The sequence below is a fragment of the Halichoerus grypus genome, chromosome 7 (assembly GCF_964656455.1).
Source record: "Halichoerus grypus chromosome 7, mHalGry1.hap1.1, whole genome shotgun sequence".
Classification (NCBI taxonomy): domain Eukaryota; kingdom Metazoa; phylum Chordata; class Mammalia; order Carnivora; family Phocidae; genus Halichoerus; species Halichoerus grypus.
The window spans coordinates 140,395,311-140,416,336 of NC_135718.1; the positions used below are offsets into that span (position 1 = coordinate 140,395,311).

General features: G+C 38.7%; 1 protein-coding gene across 1 annotated transcript in view; it reads right to left on the minus strand.

Annotated features, from left to right (window-relative positions):
* The window catches only part of USH2A (usherin), a 687,474-nt gene that overhangs the window by 72,555 nt on the left and 593,893 nt on the right, over positions 1–21,026 (minus strand). Inside the window, exon 60 of the mRNA XM_078078672.1 lies at positions 16,098–16,452. Within this exon, the coding sequence (XP_077934798.1) occupies positions 16,098–16,452 (355 nt within the window). The remainder of the gene's footprint in view (positions 1–16,097; positions 16,453–21,026) is intronic.

Sequence of the window (21,026 nt, forward strand, 5' to 3'; positions counted from 1 at the left end):
ATTATTTATAGGAGTGTGCATTCTGAAAAGTTTGGAGACAACCAGCTTATGTTAACATTCTTCCTGTAGCAAAGCTATTATTAAGAAGGAAAACAGCAAAATCATTTTTCCTCTGTGAAAAATACAATGGAATCCTATCACTAGCTTACCATGAATAAAGTCTAAAATAAGAACAAGTAACTCACTTATGTTGCTGCCTTGTAATTGACAAAATCCAGGACTACTTTTTGGAAGATAAATGCTTAAAGATAATTTGTAAAAAAAAAAAATCTCATCCCCTTGACTAATTTCCCAGTGGGAAGTGCTGACTATTATTGATAAAAATGATACCGATGGTCATTGCCCAGATGGCACTTTGAAGAATATAGTTGGAGACAAAAACCCTATAAAACGCGCATGTCACAAAATCCTACTAAACCTCTATTATGCAGTTGGGATATTATAACCAGTTACACTGTTACATTTATTTTATTAGTTCTTTTGACTATTTCTCAGTTTGAATAATTCGATTTAAATTCGCTGTTAAAGACTAGAGTGAAGAAGAACAAGGCAAACATAAATGGTTCGGCAAGGTATAAAATATTTACACAGCCTCTCACTCCGGTGTTACTTACAAGATTGCAAGTAATCAGTTACACTGCAAAAGGTAGTATGCTGGGAGGGAAGCAGGAAGCTATGGGGACACAGGGCACTCCCCATCCCAGGGAAGCGATGTTCAGTTATCATAGTGACTGTCATCTTAACAATTGTGCAAGTGCATCATTCACTGTGGGTGACTAGAAACAGATGAAGAGGAGCTGAAAAATGGGAGAATTTTCCTTGTCTCATGTCTCTCTGATAACTAGGCAGACTACAGAGCATGAAAGATGAGGGCTACCCAATTCAAACCAGAGCACGTAGTTACCATCTGGGCATTTTAAAAGTAGGACACATGAACTGCTCAGATGTATCCCCCAACAGGGTGCAATAATACAGCAGTAAAAAGAAAACTGCAGTGAACTATGGCCACTTCCACACTTGCAATCATTCTAGTACAGGAAGAGCCAAGGATTTTCCAAAAACCTTTTGCTCAGGTTCATCTTAACTGCTCCCATGTTTGGTGCGCAGATGGCTTCCGAGCTTTGGCAGTCCTACGTGGTATGTAGACACACCCAGCAGAGGGCACTCTCCTCATGGAAAGAAAGGGGCTGGACCCTTGGGGACGGAGCACTTGGCTTGAGGGCTCAAAAATGAAAATATTCAGTAGAACACACACACTAAAATAGTCATTTCCTTTCAGAAACATTCACTGCTGAAACAAATATTGACTTTTAAAATGATATATTTGGCTCTCAAAGGTACCCAGTTGAGTAATTTCTTTCGGATGCTGCCAGCTGGGGACCCTTAATTTTCTGAACAAGAATTACTAAGTTATTCAAGAGTTAGGAAACAAAGAGCCTCAACACTACATGTTTTCAGATCTTTGAAGGTGAGAGTTCAGAATTTCTTATTTCTGGAAACCTCTATCAGCTTCTATAAATCCTCAAGGCATGCAATCTAGTAACACTACTACCTTTAGAAAGTTACTGTTCTATCAGTTAAAAAACCTTCAAATCCTCACTCTCTTCTAGCTTCTGATGTACATTTTGCAATGAGAGAGAACATTATTAATAGGAACAAATGTCAGATATATACAAACATATAATCTTTGGTCACAAAATGAAAATGCATGAGTTAATATGTTTAATATACATATTTTAATGGGATTTTAATTATGTTGATAGGTCCTTTTATAATCCCTGCCTAAATTCTTTCATATTTGCAAGAATGAGTATTTACAAGATCAAGTAAATTCACAGGCTTCTTATTTGCTGGGTTGCGGCTTGATGAATAGAGAGGCTACAAAATGGCATCGCTTGTAAAATGAGGCATCAAAATATCCTAATGAAACTAATAACTGCTGGGAGTAATTTAAGACTATCTTCCTGCCTTAGGAAGGAAAGAAACTAAGGAAATACAAATGAGAGAATTAACGAGAATACATTTTAGGAAGAAAATTTAGCAAAGTGAATCTTTAAAATCTAAATTTCCATTTAAATTTCTTTGCTTCCAGATGAAACTCCAGATACATTTAAGAGGGAATTCCTCCAGATTTTTTCTGGGATTCCCCAGAGAATTTTTTTTTTTTTTTGGTCTCTCTTCATGCATCATTTTTTATTCTCCTCCTTGTTAAGAATTCTTATTAGCCAATCTAACCATTCAATTTATCCTGCCTATTTTGTAATGAATAAATAGCACATACTGTTAATTGGCCACCTGGGGTTCAAGGAGGGGAAATATGGGGTTGATGTCTGAACACCGTAATGCGCTGACAACATATTGACCACACTCTATTTCACAAGATTTAATATCAAGCTTCCTTGCCCTATTCACCCCTCCCTACTCTTGCTCCATTTCTTCACCGTCTGTGAGACTAATATAATTTTTTTAAAGTGATTTATTTCTAACAGATGTGATCATCCAGCCGCAGGGACCTGGATGCACACTGCCCCTAACAACTTTAATTTCTGGATATAATAAGCATATATTCCACTAATAAATAATTATCATTCTGTTAAGGAAAAAAGATGCCAAGGCATGAGGTATGATGACCAGGTCCTTCTGGGCGAGAAGGACAAGTAGATGGGCTTTCCCTCAGCCCTGACTATGCTCAACCTAAATGTGATAATTATTGTATTTCTAGAATGTGGTAGGTCACAAAGGGACAAAATTAGTCATGGTTTAATGTGCGCAGCAATATTTAGGAAGCTAATTTTAAGTCTACATTAAGTTTCTTGTAAATCAGAAATTGCACAAGGTGACGTCAGAAAAGATGGCAGCATGGCTCCTGGTATAGAACATGGCCAATGAGACAATAGCAGAAGAAAGAGCCACCCGATCTTAGCTCCAGTTCCTTAAGCGGCTCTTGTGGCATCTCAAGGGTAGGTGTTGGAGGGTGTGCCCTTATGGTCGGTGCTCTGTGTCTGAATGCTGATGAGGTGGCCCCAGGCAGTGGGTCCACAAAGCCTGTGATGATATGACCAGTTTACCCAATGAGGTTCGAGTTGTGGCCCAGCGCCGTCTGCAGCCACTTGAGGCACCACCCGAGCACTGGACTTTAGATAATATTTTAAGTGGCTGTAGTTTCCCAAGTCGAGCTTTGGAGAAGAAGTCTCCTCTAATTTTTCCAACCGAGAATTTGCCTTTTCTTCTCCCACTCCGGCACCTGGACTCTTGGGTCGGCTGCCTTAAGACCACATTCTGTTGCTAATATGATTTGCTAAGTAGTACATGGTCTGGGGAAGACTTGTTAGGGAATGAAGCGTAAATTAAAAAAAGGAAAAAAAATATTTTTTCTTAAAAAATAATTGTCTCTTCAGACAGGACCCAATGACGTCTTTACGGAATGATTTTCTCTCCGTCCACCGGTTTCAGACCATAATAATCACCATTTCCTGAGTTATTTACTCTGTTCCTGCCGCTCTATGTGGTGCTGCATCTGAGGGAGGCATGGCTAGGCTTGGTCTCTCCAAGGACATGGTGGGATGGTGCCAAGCCATCTCCAATTCATGTTTGCCTGCCCCCAGACCCATGCTCCTGACCACCTTGCTCCACAGCTTTGCTAGACATCTGATGAGATTATTTTGAAAGAAGCTGCTTTAATGTCAACCCAATAAATGGAGATAGATTAGAAGAATGTCCCCTTCTCTACCTCCTAACACAGAGACTCACCACCAGATATTTAAAGCCAGGCTTCTGTTTCCTTCCTTGAGAAAATGTCTGGTCCACTTCCCTCCTTCTGTTCAAATTCTACCCACTACTTAAGGCACAGACCTCTCCCAGGTCTTCCCTGAAATTTTCCATCCAAATGACACTTTAATTCTTTGAATCTTTCATAAGTTGTGTACTATATTTGTATTAGACAATTAGTCATATCATGCCATGTGGTTTCTCTTATGGTATTAAACTATCACTTGTGGCTTTCATTGATCTTTAGCTTTTCTAAATAATATCTTGTTTCCTCGAGGTGGATATTTCAAGAGGCAGCACTGGGTAGAACAGACTTTAGAAGGAGAGAGACCTGAAATTGAATCACAGCTTTGCAATGAGTTGTGTAATTGTGGTCAAGTAACTCAACTTCTCTGAGTTTCTGTTTTCTCACTAATAAACTGTAGATAATAATACTCTATTAAGTGGTTATTAAGATGAAATGAGGTGCCATGGGCAATGTGGCTGCAATGTGTTTTCTGGAGAAAATTCTCAACAAATAACTGCTTAGAGATTGAAATCAGAACATATAAATGATTATAACTCAGTGTGATTTATCTGTGAACATAGAGATCTCCTCTTAGGCTAAATATATGGCATTACCAAGAAATTGGAAAAAAAATTCAAGAATATGACTGTAGTTTGAATAGAAACAAGAAATCATATGCAAGTTACCTCTTGCTCATTAGAGATTTTATCAACTCATTATTCACTTATTCATCATACAAATGTCTGTCTAAAAGTGGTGTTGTTATAGGTTTTGGGAATCAGGGAGCATAGGAAGCAAAATCCCTGCCCTCGGGGGGTTTATATTTCTGACTGGAGAGACAGATAGTAAATAAGACAAATGAGCAAAAAAGTATACTTCTAGATAATGTGAAATATTAAGGTGAAAAATAAAGCAGGGAAGAGGGACAAAAAGTGTGTGGGGCAGAGGAGGGGAGTGAAATTATAGCTAGGTAAGCCAGGTAAGGCCTCCCCAAGAGTGACAGAAGGTGACATTTCAATTGAGACCAGAAAGAAAGGAAACCAGCTATGGGGATTCCTGGGAGGAAGAGATTTCCAGGCAGAAAATGCTCCAGTCAGCAGATTGCCTACACCGGCCCTTTGTGCCATGAGGACATACCAACTGGTCCTCACTAATATTAATGCATGTATATAAAATAGGATTTTTTTTTTTTTGCTTCCTGCTGTTTTCTTCTTTTTTTATTTTTTACTTTATTTATTTTTTATTTTTTTATTTAAGATTTTATTTATTTATTTGACAGAGAGAGAGACAGCCAGAGAGGGAACTCAAGCAGGGGGAGTGGGAGAGGGAGAAGCAGGCTTCTAGCTGAGCAGGGAGCCCGATGTGGGGCTCGATCCCAGGACCCTGGGATCATGACCTGAGCCAAAGGCAGACACTTAATGACTGAGCCACCCAGGCGTCCCTATTTTTCACTTTAAAGGGCAAAATATACCCTAGGCTTTTTCTCTTTGGGGAAATAGAGAAGAAAAAAGTGCTGGAAAAAACAGATAAATTCCCCACAGGAATTAAAAGTAGCTTTCTTTCAAATTATCTATAGATATCTCTATCTATATCTGTATATCAAATTATGATAAGCTTTTCTTCTGACTTTACCATAAACTATGTTTCAAACATCTTAGAAGGCCAAGAGGTTGGAGGCATGGTATAATAGTAAAACATGAATATTCTTATGATCCGCATGGACATATTTTTTAAATGCTAGGGTGTTTTTGTATGATGGGTCCAAAAACATTTGAAGGGTTCAAGTCTCTCTCAAATATTAATGGTCTTTACAGTATGATGAGCTTGAGTAAGTGTTCCTCTTAGTATTGTGCCCCAAATAGCAGGACTTCGAAATTTTCTTTGAAAATTGAAAATTCAGTACCAATTGTACATTTAATACCACTTGTCACCATTAAGGAAGACGGTGGGGTCTTCTCCCTGCTCCGTAGCAACAGAAACCCTTAAGAAGGTCAACTTCTATCATTTCCTTTGGAACTGGTTAGCTTTCTCCTCACCTGGGACGAGATGTGTACGTTGGCCCACTAGGGACTTGCAAGACTTGTTTAGAAAACACGGCTGTTGGGACACATGTGGGAATTAGAATAAAGAACCGGAAGGGCTTTTCTCCCGGACAACTTCCAGAGGGGACCGTGCTCTTGACTTTACTGAGATAAAGAAGAGTTTTTAAGACACTTTCTATTTCCATATGAGTTCTTTTGTATGCTGGGTTGCCTGCCATTATGTTTATGTAATTCTGACAGTGTTCTTAATGACACACTAACAGATTGTAAAACACGCTGCTGGCATTTACTTGTTTTTTATATTTTTAAAACAATGTCCTTCATGTAACAGTAGTTAAGCGCGGCAGAAGGACATCATTAGAGCCATGGTTAAACTGTAATTTACACCATTAGGAAGGCAGGAGCAATTTTTATTGCCTGGCAATTTTCTTGCTGAAATATTTGGACCATATGGCTCAATTTGTGTAATAACCTTAATTTCTGCACCCTTCAGGTTTGCCTCCGTCTCCTACGGAATGGTAAAATGCGGTTTAGCAGAAAAGGCAACTGTCTATACTTAGAGAGTTGAGATTAATAACATGTCACGTCCTGTTTTTGGTGAAGGAATTCGAATAGCAGCCAGATGGTATCTCTACAAATAACTGTCAGGGGTCTTGATCTAATCAATACAATGTATTAATACATCTCCCTTTGCTGTTTCTCCAGGGGCTGGTGCACAACATCTGGAAAGAGTGGGGGGGCCCGCCAAGTAGAAAGCCGATTCTTTTCAGAATCAAACTGAGCCCAATTAATTTTTCATGTATCCTTGATAACTGTTTCATAATGAGCTATGCGTCTTGACGGATTTGGGGTTGGCAGAGCAGGCTGCCCCTGGTTTCTATCCCCATTCAGTCCACTTATAGAAACCAACCCATTAATCAAGCTATCTGGCATAAAACCTGAATCTCAGCTCAGCAAGAGATCAATAACCATCCTAAAAAAAACACAGAACCAGCCACTAATGGGCACAGGTATCCAGCCATGACACCAGTAATTGCTTTAGCAAAAATAAAACTCTGTATCATAATCACCCAATAGGAACTTATATGATAAAATTCATTACTTGTGCCTTGTCAAAAAGTAACATTTACATCCGTTAAAAATATTTTATAATTTTACTATCTAGACATGGCCATTATCTTTCAGAGGTAGACAACGCACCTTTTTGAACGGATTAAAACTCCCTGATTTTGTAATGTGAATATTTAATAATCCAAGTATCACATAAAATGTTTAAAAATGAGTTATTACACTTATTTTAAATTCAGAGTACCTGAGGGGCTCCTCAATACAATCTTTAGCCCAACCGCACATGACATACAGTGAGCCGGCTGTGCTAAGAACCCTGATGTGATGTCAGATTGGTCAGATTTCTTCACTCTTTGGTTGGCTTAATGGCAAGATTTACAATTCAAATCATAAATTCTTCTCACTTTCCCAGTGGCTTTATCTCAAACCCTTACTCTTTTACCAAACTCAAACCAGTCATTTCACTTCTCAGTTTGCAAATCTCTTTCGGCTTGGCAGGGATTTCTGCACCCCCATTCCTTCTGAAATAAGAGACCCAATGATTTTGTCTATGGAGAGGAATTCAGAGCAGAGAGGGAGAGATGGAAGAAACCCAGGGCATATATTCTGAATTTATGGCCTGCTTGGTAAAACATTCCTTTGTGGCTCTTAAGACAACAGGTGGAAACCTGTTTTGCCCTTATGAGAGTCCAATTTTGATTAGAAAAAAAGTCCTGGGAAAGGCTGCTGTTGAAACAGTCCTTCACTGGCTGATCATCTGATCAAACCCTGCCAAGATGATAGAAAGGTCTAAGGAATCATCCAGGAACTTGAAGGTGATGTCACATTCATCTCTTCTGACAGCAGGACTAAGAATCATGATGCTGTGTTTGTTCAGTCAGTGGTTTGTGGTTCGGCAGGATGAGCGCTGGGTTTGGAATCAGGGGTATGAGTGAGGGTCCTGGGTTCTTGTATTTGTAAGTACAATCAACGTCTAAGACTGACCAAATAATTGCTTATCATATCATAATTTGTCTCTTTCCTTATTTGCTTCAAGAACACCGTGAGTCACAGAGAGAAGAGAGTATTTCTTCTTTCTTTTTATCTGTTGTAACTTCTGGGCACAGTAGGTTCTCAAAAGAGAATTACATGAATAACTGATTCATGGAAGGGTCCCACGATATTTCTTGGTCTTGATCGCCACATCAGATTTTATGTGTCTTGGTCCTCAGTTGCAAATAACTCATAATTTTCATACATGTGTGAGATTTCAGAGAAGCAAGTAGCACAGATTTTCAATTTTCATTTTGTTTGCTGCTGTCCAGTGTGGATAAACAGAAAACACCCCGATAACGGTTTGTTTATAGTGGGGTTGCATAACATCGAGCAAGAAAAATACTCAAATTACGTGACTAAATAAAATCTGAAACTTGGGATCCACAATATGTGGCATCCATAATTTTCAACTTCTGTCATGCCATTATCAAAATATTTAATTTATACAAACCTAAACCCTCTGTGACAAAGACAGAAGAGAGTTGCTGTCCCGGGGCCTCCCGGGTCACAGACATGATCAACAACGCTAGCAGTTCGAGCTTAGTTAACACCCGGCTACAGCACTAACAAGATGTTTCACCTTAAAAATTATATCGAGATAAAAAGATTCACTTGCAAACCCATCACATATGTATTCACAGGTGGTGGGTGTGGGTCATTGCATTTGGATTAAAAAGCAAATGTCTCTCTCTACATGAGAGGTCACTAGCTGGTATAAGGCAAAATCTTTTCACTGTTCGGCATAATTAAAATATTCCAACAGTGGTTTCAGTAATTTAAAAATCACAGTATTGTTGTAATATTTTTCTAGGCTTCAGGAGCTCACAATTGTTTGGCCCAATCAAATCTGGGAACACTAGAGAAGTTATCACCCATCAAGGTAATTACTTTCAAGTTGAAATAATTACTCTATCAATGTTAATGGTCTTTCAACTTCAATAAAGCACTCACCTGCCGATAATCACGGCTAACCTCTTGCTCTAATGCAATTCCCTCTCTATTTAGGAGGTTATATTACAGCCGTTACAGTGGTCACTTGTCCTGAACAGCTGCTGAATTTCACTTTGATCGGCTGTGAACCATAAAAAAATTGGTCATCTGTGTATGATTTCCCCCTCACCCATAAGCCCTTGCAGAGCTCAGGATATGATCTCTTGGCTGTAATAGGTACTTTAAGGGCAGCCATCTTGTCTCAGGTAGTGGCTACTTTCCACTTGTGACAAGAGCACAGTAGTTCAATTAACTCCTGCCCTTCACTGCCATTTACAGCTTGCTGTCTCTGCTAAATGGCATATAGCCTGAATTTATGGCCTGGGCCTGTTACCGTGTGGACAAGTTCATTTTACTTTCATATATGTATTTAACAAGGTTCTGTGGCATTCTTAGGTGTCTTTACAATTCAGTTAAAGACAACAACAACAACAACAACAATAATAACATACTGGAGTGAAAGGACAAATAGCCTCCTCACCCACTGACCTTCATATACTGATAGGCTGCTGTTCGGCACAGGTGAAGCAGGCTGATGCCTGTTTGGCAGAATCTGCGTGACTTGTGAAGCGTGTGTGTGTGTGTGTGTGTGTGTGTGTGTCTGTGTGTTATAAAAAGATCTCATGTTTTGCTGATAGCATCCCAGATTGGGAATGGGCAGGGTCCACTGAGCATCATGGTGGGTAAACGGAACTGCATCTAGAGAGGTAATCACCTGACGAGGATGCTTAGAGGGGCAAGACTGAGATGTTATGGTAGAAGAGGAAATGGGTCAGTTCTAAACCTTAGGGACACAAAAAGCATGTTCTTGCTCCAGGTGACTTAGAAAAGAAATAGAGCCCAATCCAATACTTGAGACATTACCTGGAAATTAACAGTGTGGTATCAAGAAATACTTAAATTTGTAAGCTCTGAATTTTGTTGTAATGTGAGGAGTGCTTAAAATATATAAAACGTAAGGGTTTTCATTCATGACCAAACTAGTACAGTTGCTTTATGCAAATCAAAACTTTTTCTACTTTTGTTCATTTCTTCCAGCTTCTGTTAGTCCAAACAGTAGGACTTCTAAAGTTTTACATCTTATTTACATTGCCGTTTACAGTTTCTAAAGTACTTTGCATATGCATTAATATATTTAGCCCTTGCAATAGCCTTGTGAGTTAAGTAACATTTTAGTTCATATTTTACAATTAAGGAGGAGGACGGATCTATTTGAAGTGTAAGAACATGATCATTTGAGGAGGAACAACATGTGTGAAGAACCTAATGCAGTCTGCAAGCAGAAGGATTCAAGATATACTTTAGAAGTAGAATCAGTAGGATTTAGTGAAAACTAGATATGGAACTAAGGAAGGGGGAGGACTCAAAGATTATCTGGCTTGGGCAACCAGAAAGATGATAAATCCCTTTAGTTATGGAACAGGATGTATTAGGGAATAATAAGTACAGTTTAGAAAAAATGAGTGATAAGTAACTCTACTGGAACTGCTAGACATACCTCTACAGGACTTACAGAAAGAAAGAATCAGCCTGACACCTTCAAGTCCACCTTCCTCTGAAGATCTATATAAAACAACTTAAATAAGAGAAGATCCTGGTTCATGAAAAGCAAGTTGAAGAAGGGGATTCTGTAGAGAAGCTTTCCCAGGTTATTTCCTTACTACTTGGGAAGAAGGAATGGGGATACATCATACCCCTCTCTCAAGGCATAGGAGCCATACCCAAGAGAACAACTTGAAGGAATTGAGAGGTATCTGTGAGAAATGTAAGATGGACAATCTACTCTTTTCATGAGGATTGTTACTGAGCTGAAGAGACTCAGGGTAATTCTGACGCAGCTACTAGCGTGGAGAAGCATCTTCTGAGATTCCTATGTGATCCCAAGAGATGGGGATCATGGCTTAGTACAGAAGCTGTTTCCTGCTTCTTATTCGATGAATTCTGAAGTTGGGAAGCTGGCTGGGTCTCACCCAGCATCGTAGGTCAAGTATAGAAGATAGGGCTGGACAAGCTGTACTTTCCTTAGTTGGTAGAATGAGTTTTCCCCAGGCTTGGAGGATGTCAAGAAAAGAATGAGTATTTTTTTTTTTTTTCAGTGAAATAGGACCTAGTATTAGCTGACTGCTCAGGAGATGAGAACACAGAAGTAAAAGAGGCTGTGGGGTGAATCTCTGGGGGCAGTAATGGTACAAGAAACTAGCCAGAGAGTGTGTTGCATCAGGGAACATAGAACATGGAGCTTCCCATGCAGGATCTCCATATAAACCCACAGGAAGCACTGGCAGTTGGGTAAGAGACAGATTCATGAGTAAGGCTCTGCTCCTTTTTGTCTAATTCTCTCTTTTCTTCCACAGTCCTGGGGACAACAACAAGAGAAGAGGGAACTAAAGAAGAGGGAAGAAAATAAACAAAACAAACATGTCCTTTCTTTTCTACTGCAGATCTCTTAACACAAGTCAGGCTTTATTTTTAAACACCCAAAATGAAATGAGTCCTGATTACCAAAACTGGGCTGGTCCTTGTCACTGATGTGGCTAGAAAACCATAGGACCTGCCCTGGAAATCAGTGATGATTGAGCAAGGGAGTCCCGGAGGAAGCTCGTTGGAATAAAGTGGTTTGAGAAAAATAAAGTTCTCTCTAAAAAAGTACTTATATGAAGTTCAAGAAGACTTATGTGGTTTGCATCTCCAATAATATTGAGCACAAAGCAGATCCCTGATATGTATTTGTGATTGGTACTGTATTAGAAAAATGGGATAAAGGTAATGCAAGGCTAATGAATGAAAAATTAATGTCAGACCAAAGACATCATTACAATACAACAAAATGGGTCACACTAATAAGTGGTCATCGTTTTGTGTGACATTTATCCACCTCTATTTTATGATTTTACATAAAGAATGAGTAACACAGTTACATTATAAAATGTGAAAATCTCAGCTCATAGAACTGATATAAAAAGTACAGTAATTGTTCTTATTACCAAATTTTTCTTCATTTTGGAAAGATAGTCACTGAAGGAGTCCTTACACATACCTAGATCTCCTAGTGCATTTCTATTGTCTTATAAATAAGGGGAGAAAAGGCTAAGAGCCATCAAATTTTAAGAGCTACAATTAATTAAGATCATATGTAAAGAGCAATAATATTTTACATTATACTAAACCAAAATAAAAATGGGATTAAAAACAAATTAATCAATTTACTCACAAACTCTCCATGATATGACAATTATGAAGCATCTCCTTTCCCCCCACAGATCTACTTAATGGTAAAGAGATTTGAGACAACCACAAGAGAAAATTTTGAATACCTCTTCCTTGACTTTGGGCAAGGGAGTTTGGCAACTAAAATCTAGAAAGTAGAGTTTGTAATTCTGGATTTTATTTCCAGACTGGAAGCCAACTTTTAGTGACCCATATAATTTGCTTACCCCTCAGCACCGTATGCTTGATTTTACCCAGAGAGTGAAGTACCATCTATCTTTCAGGGTACTGGGCAAATGTATGATCTGGGCTTGATGTTTCATAACCCTGTGGGGTAAGCAGGGATATACTGAGAGCACAGACTAACAGGTAAACCACCTTTGCCTTTAAATCCCAAGTTATTTCTGCCAGTGCGATGGCAGGTGCCAGTGAGAAAAAGCAAACAAATCTGAATGGTGGCAGCAGTATCGCCAAGCTCGCCAGGAGTGTTCCCTGTAAATACCACCATGGAACTCTTGCATGCCAAGCAAGGCTAAATACACTTTCTCTCCTGACACTTCACAATTCATCACAGAGCTAATTGGGAAGGGAGTTTAAGGACTTCTACTTAGAGCTTGTTTTCAGTAGTGGAGAGTGTTGGTCTGAAGAGACCCTAGGCATCTAGATATCTCTCTCTTCCCCTTAGAAGAACCTACTTGGGAGATGAAACTTTTCATGAGATTGGGAGAGAAGCTGGTGATACATTAAAGCCCACGCTCTTTCCATTTCTCCCCTTCTGCTGCCTCTGCTGCTGCTGCCAACACATATGCTCTCCGCCCCCATGGAGGGCCCCCATTGCCATTTCTCCATCCATTGCCACCATCGAGAGGATTCATGCATCCATTGCACCTGTTTTATGTGGCTCTCCCAGCAACGTCCACCTGTCTATAAACAACTCTGGGGGGACGTTGGGACAAGCCAGGGATGGCACTATATTATGGCAATTTATTGGTGGCCCCTCATGCAGAGATAGGATCCCAATAAACAAGAAACTAAATGAGATTGTTTAGTGATACATCTTGCAAGTCTGTGGATTAAATTGCAATCCTTCAATTGTGAGGCTGGATTCTGTGCCTCACCAATTGAAAATGTAGTTCCGTTGCTCTGGAGAATTTTTAGCCAGAGTGGTCAGTGAAACAAAAGCTCGAAATATTCCCTAGGGCAGGCACAGACATGGAAGAAGACAGTAGAGGTGTTTAGCTAGTATAGGAATTACAGAAAAACTAAGTAGAGCCAGGAAGACACTCAGAGAGAGAGATTTGAAAGAGAATCATTAGAACATGAGCAGCAGAAATTCAGAAGCAAAGAAACTTAGAAATCTGAAATGCCCAGTGGTAATAAAGTGTGCCTCAGACTTGATTACTCAACTTCCCCTTCAGGCTCTGCTCTGCCCAAGGGCCCAGTCTCATGGTAGCCTTCAACAATACAGTTGACTGTAATATTGGGTATTGGCATACTGAATACAGTGCTCAATGACTATTTGCCAAATTGGATTGAATTGTCAATAATCTGTTCTCGACCCTGAAGGTTCATTGCACTGGCTTAGAGAAGTCATGCTGTTCTGAACAGGAAGGGATGGACTTAAGTGACAGGAGGAAGGATTTGGGTAGCATAAAAGAAACATTCTTCTCTGATGGTGAGGAATTGGAATTACATGGTAGAACCCCCTTCTTTAAATATCTTTTTTTTTTTTTAAAGGCTCAAACACATTCTCTTGAGATATAGGAATATGTGAAGCTCAAAGACAATAGTTTATTTTTCTGATTCTTTCTTTCAAAGATGTCAGCCCATAAAGAGTCATAATAGTTTCCTGCCCTGGAAATCTGGCCTACTAACCACAATGTCTGAACACTGGCCCGACTGCTCTATGGAAGATGTCCTTGATTGCTTAACAAGCTCAAGTGGGGCCTTTCCTAATGACTCTAATCTTTTCTTGGGATTCTCAGGGCCAGAGATCCAGATTGGGGGGGTGGCACTCTGAACATGCACACAGATGCAAACATTAAAAAATAGGGTGCAGAAATATTAGTGTTTCCTGATCATTCTGGCTATTCTCTTTAGCATTGCACAAGGATTACTCTTCAGAAAATGGAAAAGCACAGCAACACTGGGCTGCCTGGTGGGAACTGTATTGGCAGGACGCATGGATAAAGGGCCATGTGATGCTTAAAGCTTGGGGCCAGAGGCCTTCCTCTCTTTTAGGAACTTTTTAGTGTGATAAAAACAGAACCTGGCACATTAAATACAGGACAGAGTTCATTGTATACTTTAAATCTTGTGTTGTGAGATGAAACTAGCTATGAAGGAATGATGTAGAGGGTATTCCACAAGAGAATTCCAATAGAATTGTTTTAGGAAATTAAATGTTTGGGCTCAGGTCTCTGAAAGCCATTCTTTAAAATCAGAGGTTTAATTATTGCAATATTAGTGTCTTTAATAAAAATATATATAAATTAAAATATGTCATTCAGAAAGCCCTTCTCAAGGGTTTTTCAGTATTTTTACTTTATTTTTTAGGATTTTGCTTTCAGGTGGAAGTTTAGAACATGAATTCCAAGGATATGGTGAGAAGTTATAGATTTCTCTATGGATCATATATCAACTAAAAAAGATTTTCTGCACTTAAGAACACTGCTTCTAATGTTTATGATGAAGGCTGTAGGGATGTTTATAATGAAGATGTAACATGAAAGATAATTACATGTAACATAAAAAATAAAGTACCAATTCTGAATTCTAAATAAAATAAAGGTTAACATTATCTCTTTAATTCACAGACTGCTTATTTTTTGGTCATATGAAAAAACTGAACATAAGGACAGGGAGAAAATGTTGTACTTTATTCATTTACCACTATTCTTTCAGAGTTTCATTACAAATGTTTGCTCAGTATTATTTAGATATTTTGATAAATGTTATACTCTATAAGATAACCTTCAGGTATATTCGGGTGCCTAGATTGGTAGCATAGAAACATGGTCTGCTCTTTGAAAATAATGCTTTACGCAGTTTATTTTTTCTTATTGTGAGGGATTTTCATATTTAGCAAGGTCTTGGCACATCTTAAAAACTGTATGTATTTAACTACTAAGACCACAAATTTCATCTTCTCCATGAAGCCTCTTCAGTTTGAGGGTTCCCTGCTGACCTCTCAGAGATTTCTTAGCTAACACTTTTGGTAGGTGATATTCTCTCTTGTGTTGTGGTTTATGGCTGGTAGGTGGTGGAATTTGGGATCTGAATCACCATGTGGTGGAAATTATAGGCTATAATTCACTACTTCTCTTACTTTTTTCTTATGTTCAATTCTCATCTCTGCAGTATGATAAAAGAGAAAGCTCTGTGATACAAGAACCATCCTGTTTATGTATCTCCCATAGAACATCAGCCTATGCCAGGTGAAAAGAAAGCTCTCAGAAGATAGTAGCGAACTCAATTAAATTGTATTATGGGCCACAGGTGATCAACCCGGAAAAAATCACCACTAAGTTTTAGTGCATGTGATATCTATATCATCCAGATAGATAGATCTAGAAATTTAACTTACTTTTTTTCTCAAAGAGCCAATAATATCACATCTATCTATATCCATATCTGGTCTGAATCTGTATCTGTCTACTTTTATCTATGCTTCATCCCCATTAGGTATCCAGAGACACATTTAGTATCCCCATTTAATGGATTTGGAAATCACACCAAGAGAGATTCACTTGTTTGCTTGAGGTAATACAAATTAATTGTGGCCTGCAAACTGGTCTCCAACGTCCCTTATACTCAGTTCAATACCTTCCCCAGGACTACATTGCTCTTTTTCACATGTGAAAGATTTTAACGTATTTAAGCTCCAACTGAAGAAAAATGATAAGCTGGATAAAGAATCAGTTTCAACATATTAACCAGATACTCTAAGCATCTGTTACTCTTTTTTCCTAAGTTCTTACCATCACGGTGAAAGCATGCACAGTAGAGACGTTAAATGTTGGATCATCCGGTCTCTCTTGGTAGACCACATGGTACTGGGAGATAATGCCATTGGGCAATTCTGGCTTTGTCCAGTTCAGGAGAACTGAATGAGCACTGGTGGCTTGTGCCCAAGGTGCTGGCAGATATTGAGGTGGGGCTTCCAGGGTTCGTGCTGATGACCACAGACTCTCCACTGAGCCCCTGGAGTTGTGGGCTCTGACTCGGTATTCGTAGAGTGTGAAAGGCATCAGAGTATCTGAAGCATCAGTGAATTCAAGGGCTCCTTCTGACCAGACAAACAAAAGGGACTCCTCTTCAATACCAGCAGGACGTCTGAAAGGAGACCAGGAAGGCAATCAGGGACAGCTGTACACTTCAAAAGAAGGTTTGCATGTAGAATAAGAAATTGCTTTTCAGAAAAATTTGTTATTAATTCAACTGCCCCTTTCTGAAGGGGCATAATGAAGACCAGATGGAAGAGTATACAAGAGGCCTGACTCAGTATCATTTTTTAAGTGTATTTTTTAATATATTTGGCTAATCATATAGAACGTATATATTTCATAGAAAACATGGAAAACACAGAAGGAATAAAAACATTTAAACAATGCAACACCACCCATAATTACATCTTATTGTATTACCTTAGAAATTTTTCCTTAAAAAAATTGCACATGCAATATGTAGAAACACATACATTATTTAAAAACTTTAAAAAAATCAGAAGCATATATATAAGTACTCTTAACACATTAAAATATGTCTGGATCTTTGTATGTTTATGAATATGTGTGTGAGTGTGTGCATATGCATATGCATTATATTGCACAATTTTATTTTTTGCACAACTGGAAATTATACTACATAGAATTATTAGAAGCTGATATTATTGGGAATTCTTACCCTTCTATAGTAGCTGGGTTGCAGTAAGTATTCCAATTTGTTTGTCTCCCTGTACCCACATCTATTGCTAATGTGCTCTCAAACTCACTCTGAACTTGGCTATATGACTCTCACTGGTCAACAGGACATTAGCAAATATGATGAATGCAGAGCCTTGAAAAGTGTTTGCACATTGAGGGTGACCCTCTTACTGCTCCTAGAACCACAAGATCTTTGTGTGAAAAAATCCTGGCTAGCACACAGAAGGATGAGGAATGACAAAGAGAAGCCCATGGTTCTAATTCTCTTTTACTTGCACAATGTTATTTTGCATCTGTTTCCAGGATATTTAAAAAATGTTTTAAATTCACATCCTGCATGTCATGCATTTTCTCTTCATCTGAATTTTCTCTTCTTTAATTAAGTCATTACCCTTCCAAGCAAGGGCTGTTCTTTCTTGTATCCATCAACAAACTTTTTATTGAGCACTTAATATACACCACACCTTGTACCAGGAGTAGAGGTACACATTCCTTCTCTAAAGGAACTCATAGCTGAGTCGACAAGATAGAGCTAAATGCAAATTAATGAAAATAACAAGATAAATTATATGAATTTGCTCTAGAGATCTTTGAAGGGCAAAAATCAAATTCCTTTTAGATGTCTTCTCCAAGACCTAGTAAAATTCAGAGTATGCTCAAAAAACCCTTTCAAATGCCTGAGAAAGGGATTCTTCAGTCCCATCTGTTGATTCGACTAATATAAAAACTAAGGACCATGCATACTATTTTGGTACTCAATATATAGAGCATTAAACATCTAAGCAAGAGAAATGGAATTGTCAGTTGTTAATATGGCCCCAAACATCTGATATTTCATTTGGAACAGTTATTTGCTTACCTGGATGTAAAGTCATGATGCAAAAAATAAAAAATTTTAAAAAAATTAAAAAAAGATCTGGTTAGTTGCAGACCTAATCAGAAGGGGAAGCTCCTGATGCATCGTGGTTGATCTATTTCTGTATTCCCAGCATCTGAGCCCCGTAAATTCAATAATCTCTTTGAACAAATGGCCAAAAGACATGTAATTCCATGGCTTTTCTGCATTTTTGCCTCATCTCTATTAACTCTTTTTACCTGCTAGGGTAGTATTCTAGGTTGGGGAAGAATGTGCCCAAGAGATGACCCTCTCCTACTCAGCTTCTGCTCTGTAGTTGAGAGAGACTGATGGATAAAGCAGAATTTTCCAGGCCGTTAGGAGTATTTAATGAACATGCTCTTCAGATGCCAGGATAGTCACATGCTGCCATATCAGATTAACCATCAAAATGGAAAGGGTTATTAAGGCAAAGTAAATGTAAATGACCTCTCACAAAAAGGCAGGATATTTAAAATCTCTGGCTTTGGGAATTTGATGATCCTCAAGTTGATAAATCACAATGACCTAAGCATAAGCAATGACAAGCCTCCTGCTGGAGACTATAGACGCTTCCTAGATACCTCTCAGTGACCTGCAATTATGTTTCGGCAACCCACCTCATTATTCCTTGCTACCATGCGTGGGCCAGATTCTGCACTCAGTGTCGGTTTGCAGGGTTTGGCCTTTGTACTTGCTGCAGATACTAGGTACCAGGTGTGTCATTGGGAGGGATCCATTCTAATGAGGACCACAGGGCTCACAGCCAAGGACTCCTCTCAGTGAGTTTTTAAAAGGTGTTTGCAAGGAACATAATACAGCAAACAAACATAAACTTCTATGCGGAAATAAAATTGTCTGTTTTGTCTGGCTTCAAACCTTCTATGACAATTCAATTAATTTTTATTAAACTCTCATGAATTCCCACATTGAGGTGTAGCTGTGGTTGTGACATTCTTTTAAAAATTGCCCGAAAGCATGAATTTTAAAAATCTGTGCTATGTGAGAGATTAAATATTATGTTAGCTTCAAGTTTATCCACCAAAACAATTAAAGGATGCAGCCTGGTTAAGTATTCCTTGCCCCTATTGAATAATCAAAAAATTAACATTATGTTGAGGTAAATGCTCCATCTGTGGTGTTAAAAAATAGAATATCTTCAGGTCTGAATAAACTTTGAACAGAATAGGTTAAGTAGATCACAGTTATTCCTAATTTAGGCTTCAACTGTTCATTTAACTGGAAGTGTTTCCTCCTGAACAGTCTGTTTAGGGAAATCACATTTTCAGTTCTCTCTGAATAGCCAAATGGTTATTCTATGCTTAAGCTCATTTAGGAGATACTTCAATAATGAATGCCCTTTGAGTTAATTTAATGTTTCTTTACACTAAGAAGAAAACAAAAATGAGAATTAAAACTATGAACCATATATTTTAAAAGATTCATACTTATGTTTTCTTACTGTAGTATAACCTTAAAAAAAACAAAAAAACAAAACTCCTTATCCCTCTATTCCCTGCAACAATTCTCGGCGTTTGTCTTCAGAAACAACCAAAACAAAATCCTATAACTCAGTTCATTTCCCATAGCAATTTCAGATTATGAAACTGCCACCCTCACCTTATGAGGAATAATAATAATACTAATTTAAATATAAAATCCAAAATACCTGATACCTGTAGTCCAAGGAGCTAGGTTGTAGGCCGCTAGGTTGTAGGTCTAGGCCTACAACCACCTGATTAGATGACCTTGGGCAAAACTGACCTGTGCTCTCTAGTTTCCATTTCACTTTGTAAACTGCAGTTAATAATCTTATAGTGTATAATGTCCCAGCATTTCTGTAAGAATTAAATCAAATTATGCACATGAAAATCATTGGGTTAGACATAACACATGATACAAATGAAGTTATCATAGAAATGGCAACCAAAGCTGCTTTTAGGAAGACAAATCCAGCAGTCGTATAAAGGCTGCGTTGCATGGGAATGACAACAGGTAGTCACACAGTGAAGAGGTCATCTCAACAGACCACACGAGAATAAAGATAGATCCTGAACTACAATTGATGGTAGAGGAAATGGAAACATGGGTGGTTTACAAAATGCCATGGGAAGGTTGAATCATCCAGCTTCATGGAGTGAGTAGATACTCTGGTGTTGGGGGAGGAGACGTCAAAGATCATTCAAAAGTGTTAAGACTTAATCCCAGTTAGAACGGTAGTGATTTGCCATGCAACTGGCCTATGCTTATCACTCCAGCTTCATGTTTCAGATTTTTATTCCATTTGTTATTCCAGTCATAATCAAATGCTTGCCTACAGTTTTCTTCTATTCTATGATAGTTCATGCTTCCATGGCTCTGATATGTCAATCCTGTTCTGCAATGCCTCGCCAAACACTTTCTTCGTCCTCCCCCTTCTATAGGCTAACTCCAATTCATCTTTTAAAGCTCCACCACAGTCACTTTTTCTAGGAAGTCTTCTCCTTGTTTCTCTCTCAAATAGAATTGTCATGTTCTCCTACGTGCTAAGTCTTTTTTTCTATTGATTCACTTGTCATACTATATTGTTTTTGTTTTTGTTTTTTTTTTTTTTTAAAGATTTTATTTATTTATTTATTTGAGAGAGAGAGAGAGAGAGAGAGAGAAACAGCATGAGAGGGGATAGGGTCAGAGGGAGAAGCAGGCTCCCTGCCGAGCTGGGAGCCCGATGTGGGACTCGATCCTAGGACTCCGGGATCATGACCTGAGCCGAAGGCAGTCGCTTAACCAACTGAGCCACCCAGGCGCCCCTGTCATACTATATTGTAATATATTTCTTTCTTTTCTATCTCCTATACCATACTACAAGCTCCTTGAAGGCGAAGACTCTCTCTTACTTATCTATATATTCTCAGCCCCTAGGGAAGCATGGCACACTATAATAAACAGTAAGTATTTTGTAAGCAATGACTAGATGACAGACTGGTTGACAAGAAGAGACCAAAATTCTCTGAAACCTGGTTAACTAGAAAAATGTGCCCATTATAACCCTTTCCTTCAATATTTTGGCTTTATGATGGTGGAGCTGGGACTCTGCAATGGCATTTCTGCTTTACCGGCTGAGTCTTTGT